The 19,282-nt window shown below is 31.9% G+C and overlaps 2 protein-coding genes across 2 annotated transcripts; one reads left to right on the top strand and one right to left on the bottom strand.

Annotated features, from left to right (window-relative positions):
• Positions 1-82: 82 nt before the first annotated feature.
• LOC145600601 (uncharacterized) lies at positions 83-757 on the bottom strand. Its single transcript, XM_081656489.1, has one exon. The coding sequence runs from the start codon at positions 755-757 to the stop codon at positions 83-85; it is 675 nt and encodes a 224-aa protein (XP_081512615.1).
• Positions 758-7,435: 6,678 nt separating this feature from the next.
• On the top strand, positions 7,436-17,542 carry LOC145600600 (leucine-rich repeat receptor protein kinase HPCA1-like). Its single transcript, XM_081656488.1, has 19 exons — positions 7,436-7,517; positions 8,778-8,901; positions 8,987-9,058; positions 9,749-9,823; positions 9,915-9,986; positions 10,238-10,399; positions 10,503-10,577; positions 10,922-10,993; positions 11,104-11,175; positions 11,266-11,334; positions 11,427-11,501; positions 11,835-11,906; positions 12,154-12,291; positions 12,810-13,291; positions 13,390-13,554; positions 14,197-14,348; positions 14,625-14,844; positions 16,536-16,771; positions 16,847-17,542. The coding sequence occupies exons 1-19, from the start codon at positions 7,436-7,438 to the stop codon at positions 17,294-17,296; spliced, it is 2,865 nt and encodes a 954-aa protein (XP_081512614.1). The 3' UTR covers positions 17,297-17,542.
• The last annotated feature ends 1,740 nt before the right edge of the window (positions 17,543-19,282 follow it).

Here is a 19,282-nt window from a genome sequence, read left to right as displayed (position 1 = left end):
TGATGCACATCTCACCAACATACTCTTCAAATTTTCAAATTTTGGAGTACTTTCCTCCATGGTGCACTTCTCACCCACAACTCTAAAATAGGTTCTCTTCCACAGCCACTTGTGCCATGTTCTCTTGCTCTTCATTTTTGGACTTACAATTTCTTGCCATGTGCCCAAATTTTTGACAATTAAAACACTTAGGTTTCCCCTTATGCCAACAATCTTTTTCCTCGTGACCTATTTTGTGGCAAATGTTGCATTGGAGGGACTTGCCTTTCCCCTTTTGATAAGGAGACCTTGTTAGAAATGCTTTTTCATTCTTGTTTTCACCATCTTCATTTCTCATGGACCTCCTTTGATCCACCGCATGTAGTGAATTTATCAACTCCGAAACTGTCAACTTTGAAAAATCTTTAGTATCTTCAATTGAAGAAAGTTTAGTTTCATACCTTTCCGGAAGACTAACAAGAAGTTTGTCCACTACTCTTTGATTGTCAAATTCTCCACCAAGTAATTTGATTTGATTTGCAATGGACATTAGCCGACTCCCGTATTCCTTGACACCTTCACTACCTTTCATCCCCATCATTTCAAACTCTCTTTTAAGGTTCAAAATTTGCATGAGTTTGGTTTGATGGTTTCCTTCATACTCCTCCTTAATTTTTTCCCATGCTTCTTTAGGAGTATCACAACCCATAATAGTTGTGAAGATTTCATCCGACACCGCCGAATGTAGACACGAAAGTGCCTTTGCAATTTTTGCCATATCCTCATCATATTTTTTTGGTTTGGGCTACGGTTGGATTTTGTGAAAGAGGAATTGGATACACATCACTCTCAATTGCTTCCCATAAACTCATGGCTTTCAAATATGATTTCATTTTAATAGCCCATGTACTATAATTATCCCCTTTGAATGTGGGAATGGAAAGTGAAAAATTGTTTGGGGTAGACATTAGAACTCTCACGATTTTTTAACCTCACAAGCCCTAAGGATCACTTGGCTCTTGATACCAATTTGTTGGAAATAAGAAAGCAAAATAAAAGAAGAAAAGTTGATAAATGCTACTGCTTTTCTCATTCAAATAAAACAACTAATAGCAACCTATTATATAGGCATACAAAGGAAACATGCATAGCTAATTTACGTGGGATCAACTTCCTATTTACATGGGTAGTTGCTTATAGTGAGTGCCCCATGAGTTTAGCCCACTATGACTCTACTAAACTTCCTAATTTGACTTAGTAAAAATATTAGAAACTGAATAATAATAAAAACTAACTTACTAGTTTGACTAAGTAAAAACAATATTAAAACTAAATATCTAATTAACCAACTTTGAAGCACTAACTTTAACATAAACTTGGTGCTTTTATTTTTTTTTATTTTTTGATTAATTTTTTTTTTGATAATTGGTTGAATGTTAATATGTTTAAAACAGTAATATTTATCAATAATAAGTGAACATCATGTTGTTATGAGATAATATTATAACTAGTTTTTGGGCCCGTACAATGCACGGATTTATAAATTATAATTTATTAATAATAATAGTTAATTGTAATAGAGTTAATTAAAATTAAATTACTTTTTTGATTCAAAAAAAAAATTAAATTACTTTTGTAACACTTAATTTTTTTTAAATTTTAATTTAATTTTTTTTTTTGAAATTTGAATTTATTAATCCTTTAAAGAATTTATTAAAGGAATTTTAAAATTTTTTTAATATAATTTTTTTTTACAAAAAAAAAAAAAAAAAAAAAAAAAGTAGAGCGTTTTGGAGGGAAATTTTTTCACAAAATCATGCCAAGTGTCGCTCCGGTGATTACTTTAGTATATTGTACTAGGTTAGTCCCGTGCAATGCACAGCTTTATCAAAATATATAATCTTTAGTTATATTGAGAACAATCAACTTTTTCTGTTTATTTAGGAACCAAAAAAAAAAAAAAAAAAGAGGCTGATTTCCTATGATTAGCAAATTTCAACAATTATACAATAGTATGTAGAATCATCTACTCCGTATTTGATTTTTTTTTTTTAAATAGTTGTAGTCAATATTTATAATCTAATTTTCAAATTTCAAAACAATTTAAGGAAGTAGCTTAGCTTTAAAATAAAAAATATAAAAATAGCGATGATGTCATCAATGCATGTAGGCGGGAAAAAATTTCATAAAAAAGTGACATGTATACAGCTTTGGAGAAGGATGATGTCAGTGGTTTCTATTTTAGTTATAGTTATAGATAGATAGATTGTACACTTTTGTATTAGTAATAAATTAAAACATACTCCGTAATAGACACTACAATACATAGATTTTACTAGAACTAAGAAGTTGATAGCTTGGCATTTTGGAATGACACCATAACAAAATCGGAACGAATACTGAAATCAAAGAATTTTGTGGATTCCCCTAAAAGGCTAGAAATACGATTTATTCTAGTCATCAACGAGTACTTTGTTGGAAAATTTTAGATTATTTGGGCTAATTGTCGCTCGAAATTACTTCCTTGATTCTTTTTTTAATTGCACGTTTTTCATGCTTGGGAATGAAGTTGCCAACGCAAACCTTTAGACATTTACTCCCTCCGTTTTTAAATACTTACTCCACTTTCCTTTTCCGGTCATTTTTAAATACTTGCCCCATTTCCTTATTTGGAAAGTTTTTACAATATTTAATTAATTTCTCTCATCTAGTGGACCCAACATCAATCATATTTTTTTAATTTCATATTCTCTCTCCTCTAATACTCTCCACTACTTTTACTTTATACAATTTTTTATTCTTCCACACACCCCACTACCTCCATATTTTATTACTTTCTCCAATTTCTCCTAAAACTCCGTGCTGGAGAAATGGAGCAAGTATTAAAAATGGAGAGAGTATATCTTTAATTCGGCTTTGTAAATACTCCGTATTATTAATAAAAGAAAGGGACAATTGAAGACAAATCTAATAAGACTCTCATGTAACTATATTTTTTATAGGAAAATTTGTAAAAAATCACCTTTTATAACAACTTTTTATGTAAAAAAAAACACCTTATAAATTATTGTTTTTGTAAAAGCACACCTAGTACCGTTTTTTTTTTTTTGCGATTAAACACCTTACCCTGGTTTCCGTCCTTTGACTTGGTTTTAGGCGTTGACCTACACGTAGCACGTGTTCCGGTCACCCCCCCCCCCCTTTATTTTGCCCACTTTTTCCCTCGAATTTACCCCCTCTACTTTCTCTTTTCTATCTTCCCTCATTACTTCACTCTGTCTTCCTCACATCACCATTACTACTCTGCTGGTCTACGAATTCATTGATTCATTCCTAATTCTCCAATTTGAACAATTACATGCGCTCCCCAAGGCGATGTGACCCTTTTCAATGACTTACAAAGTATCTTCCAACCCCCCTTAAGTAATTCAACATTGATCCTTTCTCCACACACAAAGATGTCAATAAAATACCTCCAACTTCACTTAAACTTTATATCATTTGCTTATATTTTCCTTGCTTACATTTCTCCTCCAATCAATCCATAATATTTCTTCTAGCATTTCGTGGATAAATCTCGTGACCCATAAATAATATCGTATTCAATCACCTCATAAACAATCCTTATTACTCAAATTATTTCAACACATCTCAATCAAATTCATAAATCTTGTCATAAACTCTTCTCTTTTATGACATTTTCATATTCATATTTCAATATCCTCAATACTTTCAAGTATACCGTGTCTTCATAGTTCAAATTTTCTAAATTTTTAAGTGTTACTCAAGCCACCTTCATACTTGTTCTCATTTTCAAAATATTCCTTTAAAGCTTCTTTAGCCATTTTGTTGGCCTTTTGCTTACCTTCTTTCTTGTTTTGATCCTTTATCTTCATCCTTACACAGTTACACTTAACACTTGTACTTCCAAGAGTATATAAATAAGACATTTCTTCATATAAATCTTTCTAGTCTCAAAGACTTACTCTTAACAACTTTATCAATTGAAATTCATATCCAATCATCTTCCAAGTTTGTTCACTTGTTCATCCTAGCCTTAACAGACACCACCTCCTCAAGTGTACCCTATACAACTCAATGAACTCTAACCATTGTTGTTGCCAAAGACAATCCTTTACTTCCAAATCCATTATGACTTGTATACCTTTTCTTATAACAACCATGGACAAGCAACCATTTTCTGAGTTATGCCTTAAAGCTTGCCAATTATAATTGTGCGTGTCCATCACTACATTGTTCTTTCATTCCCTTGCATTAGCTTTGAAGAGGTCTTTATTAATTATGGTTATGGTTAGCACTCAAGTTAGACACCCATCTAACTTTGCTTGTCAGAAAACTTAATCGTTTTATCTTGAAGATGATGGCTCATCTTTAATCTCTTTGTTCTTTTCTTTTTCACTAGTGGTTCTTTTAGGAAGTGATACAGAAAACTTCTTATTTTTATCTAAGTTTTGAAAATGATATTTATATTTATAAGAACTATATTTTCCTTATTAGGTGATACTTCTTTGTTAAATTGATGTCTAACTTCGTTTGTTAAAGCAAGTTGTACTTGTTTAACTTGTTCTATTAACTCACTTAAATTTTTATTAATATTGTTGTTGTTGCTAACAACTTATTCTTAGTAATAATGCAACGACAATGTATATTATCAACTTCTACTTTTAGCTCACTAATTTGATCTACTATATAATTAAGGACTGGATCAAAATTACTAGTATTTTCAGGAATATGATAGTAATGTTTGAACTCTGGTTTTTTACTCTCAATAGAGGGTCTAGAATTCTCCAGTTTTACTTAGTTAATTACTTACCAATAACCGTATGGCTCAGATACCAAATCGACAATCTCAGACAACAATAAACATTACTCCCTCCGTTTTTAAATATTTGCTCCATTTCTCCATGCACGAAGTTTTAGGAGGAATTGGAAAAAGTAATAAAATATGGAGGTAGTGGGGTAGTTGAGAAAATAAAAAATTGTAAAAAGCAAAATTAGTGGAAGAATAGGAGGAGAGAGAGAGTATTATGTTGGGTTTACTAAGTGTGAGATTTGATTTAAATATTGTAAAGCTTTCCAAAAAAAGGAAATAGAGCAAGTATTTAAAAATGGCGGAAAAGGAAAGTGGAGCAAGTATTTAAAAACGGAGTGAGTAATAGACAATATTTAGACTCTTAATAACAATATATATGTAATTCTTACTATATATGAACATCCAACTTTTATTTTTACTGACACTAGCTTGGCGCGGAATGACAATATATTGATACTGCCAAGTGACAATAAAATTATAACCAATGATGGGTATAAAATAGCTGAGCACAAGACACCATATTATAAGTGATGACAATAAAACCTTTGAAATGACGATGTTTTTTGAGTTTTAAACTTATCCTACTAATTAGAGTTTAGAGTTCTGGTACTTTTTTTTTTTTCTAGATAAATACTCCCTCCGTCCCCAAATAATAGTTTGGACAAAAATCACGGGAATTAAGAAAGTTAAATAAAAGTAATAATATTACATTGAAAAGATAAATTTACATTGGGTGTATAAAATAGTATAGAGAGAAAGTAATAAAAAAGTACATTGTGCAATAGGAAATAATTTTGATAAAAAAATTGATATTACTTGAAAAAAGCAAATGAGACTATAAATCTATAAATATTACTAAAATAACAACCGCTGACACCATTACTTTTTTAAAATTATACACGTGTCAGATTCTCATTCATTTTTTTCCCGCCTAAACTTTTTTTTCCTTTCATGTTAATTTTTACAAGTTTAGAGACACACGAAAATTCGTGCGTGTGAATCTATCAAATATAATTTTTTTTTTTGGTTTTTTCAAATGGAAGGTTTTTTTTTTTTTTTTTTTTTTTTTTTTTTTTTCACATGTTAGTTTTTTATATGGTAGTTTTTATAAAATAATGGTATTATGTTAGTTTTTTTTTAGGGAGTAGTTTTTTTAAAGGATGGTATTTTTTTTTTATAAAAAAGACAAAAATGAAAGGGGTATTTTGGAAAAGTAAAATTTATCACCCAAAACCCCTTTCACTTATATATAGGATAAATAAAATCTAAATACTGATGCAAAGTAGTTTAATACAGTACATTAAACTTTTTAGTTTTCAATACATTTTCTTTTGAAAATCTTAAGAAAAACAAATATCAACCTTTTATATATGTGATGACTCCATCTAATTACAAAGTTCGAAAATTTTTATTGTAGACATGAATTTTCTTTTGTTTATATTATTTTAATTTTTATAATTTGGTTTATGTTAAAGATTTTACACATTTTGACTGATATGCCTTTGAAGATTACACAATTATAAATTCTTTTATAATATCCGTGCATTGCACGGGAGTTAATCTAGTTTGGGACTAAAAATAGACCATAAGAGACTATTATTTGGTAACGGAGAGAGTATATACATACTACTTTTGTTACATGTTATTTGCAACGATGAAATATTTTTTCTCTCTATTTTATATCAAATCGTTGCAAATAATATGTAATGGAGGTAGTATAAATTTATTTATTTACTTGTGCACTACAGCACGTTGCCTCGTATAGGATTTGTCAATTGAAGTGTTTTACTCGTGCAAAGTAAAATTTGTCCAAATCTCCACTGAGAGTCCATCAGTTCATGCACAATTCACCACTGAGAGTTTGAGATCTACACCATAAACTAATATCCGGAATTATTTGGCATAAAAAAGATCAATGGAGACCGAAAGCATTAATTTGATGAAGTTTGTGTAAGCAATTTTCATTGACAATTACTTTGCTTTTACTAGTTCTTTTTAGATAAAATATATATTTTATATATCCACTTTCATTATGAAACTATTGATTACCTCCTAGTATTCATAATCCATGCTTAAAAGTCTTTAATTGATTAATTAAACTGTCATGCACGTCTTCAATCTCCTCATTGTTTGATTTGTTCTTGTTAAGTTGTTCATTATCAAATGACAATGTTCCTTGAATTTTTAATTTTTAATTTCATTATTTGTTGTTGTTGTTGTTGTTGTTCTGAGTTCATTTGCCAAGTTGTGGATTTTCCCTTTTTCTTATTTACTAATTTTATAGTTGCAATTTGATTGATTATTGACAATAATAGTAAATTATCATAATTTAATGCTTACTATTAGTGGGTTTTGCTGCTCAATATCTTGTTTAGTGATTGACATCATTTGACTGAGTATATAGTTGAATTTTTGATGTTTCTTAACTAAATGCATTACTATGAATACTGCAATTTAGTCGAATAAACTAACACGGGTTGACCAATTTCATTGGGAGAGCTTGTATAAGTCATTGAGTTTTTGGAAATTCCTTAACTTTTCTGTAAATTTCAGTTTGCTGCCACAGTTATGCTGTGAGGTTTTCGAGTGTTTATGTTAAATAGTTTGGTTTTGTTGCCTGTAATGAGTCTTAAGATAGCAATTTGCCTATTTCTGATATGTGTGCAAACTTCTATAACAACCTCGGAAACAGACCCTGATGATGGTTAGTCTGATCCTTTCTTTGTCTTCTGTGGTTAGTCTGAGATCAAAATCTAATTTTCTTACTTTCATGGGGCACTTGTGCTTACTCATTCAATCATCCTTGTTTTATTTTATTTTTTCTTTTTTGGTTTGTAGAAGGAAGATATGTATCCTAGTAACATGATGATTGAACATTTGAACCATTTTGTAGCACTTCTTAAACCATTTAAAATTACAACATTATGTAAACATTTATAATGTACAATTCTTTCTGCATTTGATATTCGTTATTGATGTGATGTGTGTTATCATGGATTGTTTGGTACAAATAGGTTAAATTTAGACATGTCTCTTTATATCACATTTATGGTCCATCTAAGATGCTACTTGCTCATATGAGGAAACCGGGATGGTCCATTTAGATCATCTTTAGCATGATAGGATTCTAGGAACATAAGTGTGTAACTTTTCTTTTGTGGTCATGTGGGTTGGAAGATGTTCAATATTGATTGAGGGATTTGTCTCTGATCTTAAAAACCTTTGACAAGCAGTCCTCCCTTAGGAAAGTGGAATTTACATCTAGGTGTAAAACTGGTGCTATTCTAATTGCATAAGCTTCAATTTTGTTATTGGTTTGTTATCCATGGGCATTACTTGTATTCAGCAATATCTTTATCTCATTCATTGAGAAATTGGACCGGTAAAAGCAACAATAACAACAAACCCTTGGTCCCAGATTGGATTGGTAAATAACCTAGGAAAACTTATTTTACTTGACTTTCTATGTATCTTATGTGTTTAATTATTCATGTTAGTCTATTTTGTTTTGGATTTTGTGGATCACGAAGGACTGTACACCTAAAGCCTAGTGCTGCAATTCGGCTAAGCAGTCAATTGGTTTCGTGATTTCTTCCATTTACGTCCCTAGGTTTCTTGAACAAAAATGGGTCTTTGTTGAACAATGTTTTCCTGTCAGAGATTATGGAATGGGCAAATAATGTTGGACAAAGGGAGGGTTAGTGTAACACAATCAAGAAAAGTGAATGAAGACTTCTAGATATAGACCGGACCTATTGACAAGCCTTGTAAAAAGCTTGCATTTTTATTGCATGTTTTTTAATCCTTTCCCTCTCTTTTTCTGTTTGTGCATGCCATCTGCTACGTCTTAACATATCAGACCACCTTCTTTCCCTTGAAGTTCAGCAATGATGAAATAAAATCCATCCATTTAAAGATTTGTAGCCCTAAATTGAATTTGGTTGCTCATTATGCACTCATGCAGTTACTGGATTATTATCCCTCAAAGATATTTGGGAAAATGTGCCACCATCTTGGAATGGTTTTCCCGATCCTTGTGGTGATCGCTGGGAAGGAATCGCCTGCAATAATTCCCGAGTGATTTCGATGTAAGTCACGTAGCCATTACATCTAGAGGCAGCCATAGCCATCCATAAAGCATTTTTTGATTTGATTTTACAAGTTGTTTCTCAGAACTTTATCAAGCATTGGGCTCAAGGGCATACTGTCAGGTGATATCCAGCAATTATCTGAGCTACAAACTCTGTATGTTTTCTTATGTGCTCTCTCATTCTCAAACATCTCTGTCTTTTCTGATACGGTAGATATATACCAAAAACTTTCGTCGTCTTTCCTATATATAGTAACTTATACTTCGTATATGGTATTTCTTTATTTTTTTTTTAAATTTTTTGTTGTAACTTAATTTACTTATTATTTATAAAATACTTTATATAGGCAAGAAAAGAGAACATCAGGAAACCTTCTTCACTAGGGTAGCTCACTGTTTAGTATTCTATTAATTCGTGTTCATGGATTTTTCATCATTTTGAAATTTATCAAGTCTTCTCTTTTTCTTTCATACTACCTCCGTCCCCTTTTGATAGTCCCTTATGGGCATTTTTCACGGAAATTAATAAACACAAATAAGAATAATAAAAGTACATTGAAAAGGTAAATTAACATTGGATATGGAAAAAAGTAGAGAGAGAAAGTAATAAAAGTACATGGGAAAACAAAATTTACATGGAAAATTTAAATTTGCACAAGTATTGTTGCAAATTAGAGGGAATTTTGGTAAAAAATTAATATTAATGGTTGTTGAAGAAAGCAAATGTGGCGAACATTTAGGGACTAAAATTTGCCCATAAGGGACTATCAAAAGGGGACGGAGGGAGTATTATTTATGACCTTTTTTTTTTTTTTTTTTTTTATTAATTTGTAAATATTGTACAGGGACCTGTCTTCTAATAAGGGCCTGACTGGTTCACTTCCTGAAGCAATTGGGAATTTAGCTAAGCTTACAAACCTGTAAGAAGTGTGATTTTACAAAATGTACTGTATATGGTTACTTGTAACTTATAATCTCTTGCAAGATTAATTCTTTCCTGCTGCACTGTAGGATCTTGGTTGGCTGCAACTTCATTGGCAAAATTCCAGACAGCATAGGATCTCTCTCAAATTTGATATTCTTGTAAGAATTTTAGTTCTCACTTTTCTTTCTTAAATTTTCTCTTATAACTTATGCTGTATGTTGTGTAGATGCTTGTTAGTTTGTAGACTATTGCACTTTGATTTTTAGTTCTAATGAGTTATATTTTCATGTTAAACTTCCATCCATTCAGTTCATTTGTCCCTGTCCAAAAACAAGAGGGCTATATTGCTCATCCACTTTATATTTTCATACTAAGTCATATCTGAATTCTGCTTTTTGGTATTCTGCAGATCATTGAATTCTAATAGTTTAAGCGGATCAATCCCAAGTTCAATTGGTAATCTTTCTAAGCTCTATTGGCTGGATCTAGCTGAAAACAAGCTTACTGGAACATTACCTGTCTCGAATGGGACTAAACCTGGTCTTGATATGCTGCATAATTGCAAGCACTTGTATGTCTGAGGCATTTAACTTATCTAATTTCACCATTATTGTACTCCCCTCTTTCAATCATTTAATTTTCAATTTCTTGTTGCTTGTCTATTTGATTGCTAGTCACTTTGGAAGAAATCAACTCTCTGGCTCAATTCCGCCTCAGCTGCTCCATGAAAATATGACACTTATTCATTTGTAAGTACCATGCAAGATTTATAATAAGATATAGTCCAGTCATTGACATATATTCACTTGTAGTGGTACAAATATGAATGGATAATTTCTGCTGAGCAAAGCTCACTGGGGTAAATATTTTTGATTTTTTCTTATTCTTTTTCAAAGCTTCTAACAAAGACCTGTTGGTTAGTTCTTTTATTGCATTGCTCTAGCAGTCCAGCATTATTTCACTAGTTATTATGTTCAGCTGTTTCCATGCAGTGAACTAGGCTTTGAGAATGATGTTTTAATTTTTGGGGCCATAGACTAAGTTGAGGTATGTTAACCCATTAATTGACAAAACATATTTTTGACTGCACTAGGCTTCTGGATAACAATAAATTTGAAGGAAGCATCCCGTCAACGATAGGTCTAGTGAATAAAATGGAGGTTCTGTAAGTATTCTATTTCATGTTTCCAGAAGATATCATTAACAAACAAAGACTGTAGAGAAGTAGCTATGTTTACCATTAACTTTTTTTATTTTAAATTCAATGTTTATCAGACGATTGGATTGGAATTCATTCAGTGGGTCTGCCCCTTCAAACATTTCCAATCTTACTGAAATTACCGATATGTAAGTAATAATTATAGTCTTTTTACTTGTGGACTTTGTTCTACCTGAATTATCAGCATAAATCATATATGAATATCTGTTTATTTTCAGGCTATTATCTAACAACCAATTCACCGGCTCTATGCCTGACCTTACTGGCATGAACCAACTCAGTTACTTGTAAGTTAATGATCATGTTGTACCTTACTACCTTGTACTTGAGATCTATAAGTGGATGTATAACCATGACAGTTTTATTTATTTGTGTGCAGGGACATGAGCAACAATAGTTTTGATACCTCAGATGTTCCATCATGGTTCACAGCCTTGCCCTCATTGACTACATTGTATTTTTCTTGACTTTTCTTCTACACAAAAAGGATTCTCTTACTAATTTCGAATTGAATGAAATCAGACAGAATATTCCTTTTTAAATATTTGAAATTTTGTCACATTGATTTTGTGCATGTACCTGATTCATTTCCTTGCCAATTAATGTTTTTAGCTTACTATGCTTACCTACAACTATTAATTTTTTGTAAATCTAAGGACATTTCTCCTTTTTCTGTAGAATGTTGCAAATAAATCAAGACTACACCTTGCATTAATCTCTCCTGTTTTATTGCCCAAGTACCTAATTGATTTCATATTGTTGATATCTGTATATTTCCTTTGTACAGAATAATGGAAAGGACTCAACTACAAGGTGAAGTTCCAGAATCATTATTTAGCCTCCCTCAGTTACAGAAAGTGTGAGTATCAGTTAAGTTCAAAGTCAGTATTTCAAAAGTGGTGCATATTTAAGGGCCAAGAAGTCTAGATAAGCTCAAATAAGGACTACCTAACTCAGATTCTAACACTAATAGTCTAAAGTAGTTTTTGGGTGAAAGAAACAAAGCCAAAATCATTTACTTATGGTGATGCTTCTAAGAACCAAACTATCTGAGCGAGGGAAGTCTTCTTTCATTTTAATACCTTTTTCTTATAATGTTGATCTAGGGTATTGAAGAGGAACAAGCTCAGTGGTACATTGAATATTGGTTCTGCTGTCAGCTCACAACTTCGATTAGTTGACATGCAGAACAACAATATTAGTGCTTACACTAAAAGACCTGAGGATGCTAATATCCAAATAATGTAAGGCTTGAAAATTCTTGATTCAACTTTGCTATTAAATTTCTTCTTTTCTGTTTGCAAATTAAATTCTGTAAAGTGGAAGGCTCCTCTTGAATGCTGAAAATAGTTTTCTTTACTTTAGTTCCTTGTGGTACAAAATAACAAAATTTGAAGAAAACATTTTCCCAATCTTTTCTTCCATTTAAATGAATATTTATCCTGGTTTTACTCCACTGGAGGAGAATGTATTCGATTTCAGGAGAGCAGTTGTTGACTTCTTTTTTCCACCTTTCTGTACTTCAATTTGAATCCAAACCATATATATTTATATTCATAACAGTTACACCAATTACATTTTCTTATATGGAGCAAATTTGTGTTTGGACTGAGTTATGTTGTATATGAAATACATATAATGGCGAAATATATATTTGTTAACCTAATGGAGTTAAAGGTCTTGTTGCGTTCTGCAGGTATGTGTTCTGACTGGATACTAACTCTATTATCATTCACGCCTCTAACACTATTTACAATTGCAGCCTTGTCGGAAATCGTTACTGTTCAGATGCTATCTCTGGAGAAAGATACTGTATTCTTCCTCAACAGTCTAACATCACATATACAACACCAGCACAAAATTGTGCCCCTGGCAATTGCGATTCAGATAAAATTTCCAGCCCTAGCTGTCACTGTGCCTACCCATACACCGGGACGCTTGTATTTAGAGCCCCACAATTTTCAGACTTGGAAAATTTCACTCACTATAAGGATTTAGAGACAAAACTATTTAAAACCTTTAAATCTAAAGAAGTCCCTGTTGATTCGGTATCTCTCAGTAATGTAAGCAGGGGTACATCAAATTATCTTGAAATGACCTTGCAAGTCTTTCCCCTTGATCAAGATCGATTCAATAGGACTGCAATATCTACTTTAGGCTTTATGCTCACCAACCAGACTTTTAAACCGCCACCAGATTATGGACCATTTTATTTCACTGCTAATGGATATACAACCTTTGCAGGTAACTTTGTTTTGAAAAGAAAATTGGTTAACACATTTTTCTGTGCCTTTTGGTTCTGGAGTTTCCTTATTAATACTCATTTCATATACCCATCTTAGAGGAATCTGCACCAAAACCTAAGAAGATATTGAGCATGGCTGCTATTATTGGAATCGCTGCAGGAGGGGCTTCTTTACTCATAGTCATAGCGTTGTGTGTTGTAGCAATCATTTGCTTCCATAAGAAGAGGCCTTCCAAAACTGTGGAGCCAGACAATCGTTTCGGTAATTGTTTTTCTTGTATATGAATATCTTTGAAGTTTGCACGTACCACAACTTTATGATGTTCCTAAAGAGAAAATATTCATTATATTAACCAAATTCCATCACATGGCCTTGTATTCTTCTAGACAATCAATTTAAGATATTGTGCAATCTTGTCGTACATACATCAAGTACAGAGAAATTCCGAGAGAAATTGTAGAGGACTAAAATGTTACTTTGAGCTCAAACCTTTCCCACAGTAACTCTTATTTTAGAAGTGTATTTTGGAACATCATATTATTCTCTCTAACTGAAAAACCTTAAAGTAGACAAACTTTCCGGCCACTGTTGAACTTTTCTCTCCTTTACCCTTCTAAAAATAATGTTATTTTTCATAGAAATCCAACAGCCTCAAAACCCCTCAGTTACTAGCAAATTCGCAATGCAAGGAAACAAAAAAAGATAGATTAAAAGTGGCTCAGTCTCTTTTATAACAACTTGACCACTTCAACACAATAAGAGAAAGCACTTTGTTTAGTTTTGGAGTTTGCAGTCTGGGCATACAGATGTACAGATGTACGACTTTACACTTTTCCAAACTCATGCATTATAAAGCTAAAACTCTTGATCATCACATTTAGACTTATAATACATGACTTGTAGGTCTACCGTCAACCTCATCTTGGATGTCGCCTGGCAGCACCAGTAGCACATTACCGTTGGCAGGATCAAGGGTGTTTCCACTTGAAGAGATAAAAAAGATGACCAATAATTTCTCAGAATCCAATGTGATTGGGTCAGGGACATATGGGAAGGTATTTAGTGCAATGTGAACTGTTTACTACTTTATAGGACAAATAAGATGCGAATCATGAAGAATGTTTTCTCTTAGCATTTTAGCTTGAAAATTAAACTTTCTACGCTCTGATTATCTGATTTCATACTGTTCCATGTTTTCCATTAAAATGGAGATGAAAATTGAGTGAACTTTTCATGAAAAATGCTTTTCTTCTTTGCTGATGGAAGTTAACCTTTTCTGATGAACCTGTGTTAATTTCATTTGTCTCATATTTCTAATGATGTCTCAACAGGTTTACAGGGGAACACTTACAAATGGGCAGCTAGTTGCTGTAAAAAGAGCAGAACAAGGTTCAACGCAGGGTGATCTTGAGTTCAAAACTGAAATAGAGCTTCTATCTAGAGTTCATCATAAGAACCTCGTTAAGCTGTTTGGTTTCTGTTTGGAGAAAGGAGAACTCATACTGGTCTATGAGTATGTACCAAATGGTACCTTGAAAGAGAGTCTCTCAGGTACGTATATCAGCTTAGTTCTGTGTTATGTCTACAAGCTGTATATGGCCTGCATATCTTTTTTCCTGTGCATATGCACTGTCAATGCTAGCTGGGTGGAAGCCCTAACAAGAAAAAACTGAATTATTTAGAACCTTTGACTAGATTATTTTCTTTTAAGTTGGTATAAGTTGCACCCTTAGTACTTCAGACTTAAATGAGTGTTGAACATAAACTACTTGCTTAAAGTAGAAAATGGTCTATATATATTAGAACAACATTGTGATTTGTTATAATCGTTACACTATCCTGTCTTAAAAATTAGAACCACTTTTTTCTAGTACATTTCTTTGAAATATAGACGATTGAGTTAGGCTAATGTACGACTTCAGTTGTATGTTGTAATGAGAATCACTGAGTTTAGAACAGGGAAAATAAAGAGAACCAAAAGTAACTCCCTTTTATATAAAGTGCTGTTCAATAATTCAAGCTCTCTTCCATTTCTCATCATTGCTCCACGCCTCCACCACATTCACCCTCACATTTATGGTGTCACTGCCAAACACCATTGCCATCACCGCTTCCTATATGTAATCACCACTCCCTTGTCCCTTCTTGTCGCCACGTTGCCACTTCTACTCCCTCTTCATTCCCTTATTATTTTACCACCACCATTGGTCATATTTGATGTTTAAAAGGTCAAAGTCAAACTTTGAATGTCTAGATTTGGAGGGTTTTTTTTTCGTCACATTGGATCATCTAAAGACAGAAATGATGATGTAAGAAGGTATTGTTTATTTTATTTTTAAATATTTAATTATGATTATTATTTTTTTTTTTCTTTTTTTTCTTTTTTTTTTGTTATTTTTAGGATTGTAAGATTGTGTGTGGGGGTGGGTTTATTAGAGGGTAGGGGCGGGTTTGCAAGGTGGTAGGTTATTTTGGGTGGGTGGTTTCAAGTTAATGATCAAGGTGGGTGGCAGGGTGGGTAGAAGAGGAAGCGGGTGCTGGTAAGGGTGGCAGTGGGGAGGGGGGTGGATGGTGTTGAGAATCAAAGTAGATGAGTTGATTGAGTTTGGGGGTAAGGAGTGTAAAGGAAATGAGTAAAATCAACTATATTCATGGTAGTTAAGTTTAAATTATTATTATTATTTTTTTTTTAATTTTATAAGGTGGTAGTATTTTTATAGAGAAAAAAAAAAACTCTTTCTGACTACAGATTTATATAGTTTATGTTAACTACTCCCAACGTCTCGTTTTATTTTTCCTATGTGGAATAATTTTAAGAGCCAAATAAATCAATGTAGGAAGAACAGGTAGAGATGGAGGGAATATTGTTTTACAAGAACTAAATGTCCATTATAGTGTTGTCAGTGCTTGTATTTTTCTGGACATACCGTAATGCATGACTTGTAAATTTATATAGCGAATGCTAGTACATTATGCATGATAGTGAAATAATCTTTATGTGCTTCTGGACTAGGATTTTGTGTTAATTGTGTGATTGTAATAGTACCTATCCAGAACAGCTGCCATAGGTGTATTCTAAGGAAGAAAATTTTCCATTAATGTAACTTTAAAAAAAAAAAAAAAAAATGTAGTGAGACAAAGTTAATGATCTAACAGTGATTTTTTTTTTTTTTTCCTCTGGTCTAATGATGACTTTTAAGTTGTGTGATCCAACCTGAAATGATGATTATTGTGTCTTGCAGGAAAATCAGGAATAAGATTAGATTGGAGGAGGAGAATCAAGGTTGGCCTTGGTGCGGCAAGAGGTCTGGCATACTTGCATGAACTTGCCAGCCCACCAATCATACACCGGGATGTCAAGTCAAACAACCTCCTGCTTGATGAACACTTGAATGCAAAAGTTTCAGATTTTGGTCTATCCAAGACTCTTCTTGATGTTGGAAAGGGTCATATCTCCACTGAAGTGAAAGGGACAATGGTGTGTACACATTCATCTAAGTTAATCTAAAGGGTTCTTATGATTGATTATTAAGTCTGAAATTTTGTGATGCAGGGATACTTGGATCCTGAATATTACATGACACAAAAACTAAACGAGAAAAGTGACGTTTACAGCTTTGGGGTGCTAATGCTGGAACTCATTACCGGGAAGTCACCAATTGACAGAGGCAGATACATTGTGAGAGAAGTGAGGAATGCCATTGATAGAGCAGAAGACCTATATGGTCTTCATGAGTTTCTAGACCCTGGTATCGGTCTAGGCACATCATTAAAAGGATTTGAGAAGTACGTCGATTTGGCTCTGTGTTGTGTCGAAGAATCAGGAGTTGATCGACCTATCATGGGAAACGTAGTAAAACAGCTGGAGGACATACTACAGATGGCGGGTTTAAATCCATATACTGATTCAGCCTCCAGTTCTGGGGCATATGGTGATGGAAATTCGCGGCATCTTTATGGGGACGAGTCTCTCTACGGTTATAGTGGACAACTCCCGCGTTGATTTTTCCTTTTTCAAAATGGTTTACTTCATCGATCCTTTTATGAATCTTAGAAATATACTAGTTGGATTGTATTTTTTTTTTTTTTTTTTTTTTTTGGGTTATATTGTCAATATCTACCTTTTTAAGTTTCAACTTTTGTGAATTACCTTACACTTTAAACTTTGTAAACAACATGTCAATACACTAGTTTGACCATATATATATATGACTAAACTATTGTTAGGCCCGGGCGATGTCCCGAGTTACTGTATTATTTCCATGATTTTATTAATATTAATATGGTATCTTTATTATTCTCTCCGTCCCTTATGCCCAATATTTAGTCTCATTTATTTTTTTTCAAATACTATCTATCAATACTAATACTAATATTAATATACTAAAGTAATCACCTTAGTTATCCCCTAATACACGTGTCACGTTCTCATGAAAAATTTTCCCGTCCAAAGTTTGTTAAATTTTTTTTTTTTTATTTTTTTTATTTTTGTTTTCTTTTTGTTTTTTGTTTTTTGTTTTTTTTTGTTTTTGTTTTTTTTTAAGGCTATCTTCAAAAACAATTAGTTATATTTGAATTTTTAAAATGAAAGTTGGATATTTATCTTATGTAAAGTTGAATTTAAATGTGAAAGTTGGATATGAAAGATGATAATCTTATGTAAAATTGAATTTAAATAAAAAAAGTTGGATAATTATCAGATTAAAAAAAAAGTTTGTTACACTTATCACTCAAACATATTTGATAATCTATTAACTAATACTAAAAACAGAGTTGCTGACGTTATCATTGCACACGTGTCGCTCTCTCAATAAAAAAAATTCCGCCTAAATGCAATGATGATGTCATCTTTTTTTTTTTTTTTTGCTATCATATTTTACATTTTTGAAATTTAAATATTAAAAGCTTCTACATTACAACTAAAACCTATCAGTTTATTGTTGGAAATTAAAACAATTTTGAATAGCACACTAATAAGTGACTTCCTACATTGAACTATGAATTAGACAATGTTGATCACTATATCATAATTTTGATGAAAATAAAAATTTTTAAAATTAGAAAACGTACGTAATTCTTATTTATATTCATGTACAATAGTACAAATTAAAAAAACTGTTTTTATATAAACTGTGCATCGCACGGGTTCTAACCTAGTAATTAATACTAAAGTAGCAACCGCTAATGTCATCTTTTTTCAAAGTTGTACACGTGGCGCTATTTCATTAAAAGATTTCCCGCTCAAATGCTATTTTTTTTTTTTTTTGAAAAATAATGCTATTAAATTTTAAACAGATATATAGTAGCTATTATTTAGGTAATTAATTTAAAATAAGTACATATTATTTTGGTAATTTATGTTCATATTAGGTTGTTGGAGTCTTTATAGGAGTTGTTAGCATAATTAAGGAGTAAAATATATTTTAGGGGATTCACCTTCCATACTTTTCATCGTTTGCGGACTCACCTTTCACTTTTCATCGTTTAGGGATTGTCGATAGGTATTAAAAATTTTCCAATGAAGTTTTTTTTTTTTTTTTTTTTTTTTTTTTTTTTTTTTTTTTGTGTACAGCTAAATAAAAATAATGACATATATAAAATAAAACACTGCTTTTTTGTGTACTGCTAATTAAAATAACCTAAATTAGACTAAAGTCGGTTTTAAAAAAAAAAAAAAAAAGTTAGACTAAGTCAAGCAACTTATAACTTGTAGTCCTGTATTTTCTCAATTAATGATATGAGAAGTTACATAATAAATCAAACTTGTGGTAAACTCATCCTCCTTGTACAATATATGCTATGGTTTTTTCTTTTTAAATCAAATTATTATTTGTTTTTAAAAATTCTCATTACTCATATACATTTTTTATTTTTTTTGCAGAAATTTTTAACACTTTAAGGTTATCCAATGACAATTTTAACATTTTGGGCTCTGTAGAATCTTTTAACATTTTAACGTAGTATTTTTTTTAGAGTTTGATTAATTTTA

Source organism: Chenopodium album, chromosome 21 (assembly GCF_948465745.1).
Source record: "Chenopodium album chromosome 21, dcCheAlbu1.1, whole genome shotgun sequence".
NCBI lineage: Eukaryota > Viridiplantae > Streptophyta > Magnoliopsida > Caryophyllales > Amaranthaceae > Chenopodium > Chenopodium album.
Note: the sequence above shows the minus strand (reverse complement) of the source record. Positions and strands in the feature narration are given on the sequence as shown.

Bases quoted from the DNA above. Each gene is read 5' to 3' on its own strand.
- LOC145600601 (XM_081656489.1), bottom strand. From the start codon at position 757: ATGGCAAAAATTGCAAAGGCACTTTCGTGTCTACATTCGGCGGTGTCG.
- LOC145600600 (XM_081656488.1), top strand. From the start codon at position 7,436: ATGAGTCTTAAGATAGCAATTTGCCTATTTCTGATATGTGTGCAAACT. The intron at 10,578-10,921 runs GTAAGTACCATG...TGACTGCACTAG, and splicing joins AATATGACACTTATTCATTT to GCTTCTGGATAACAATAAAT. The intron at 16,772-16,846 runs GTGTGTACACAT...TTTGTGATGCAG, and splicing joins CTGAAGTGAAAGGGACAATG to GGATACTTGGATCCTGAATA.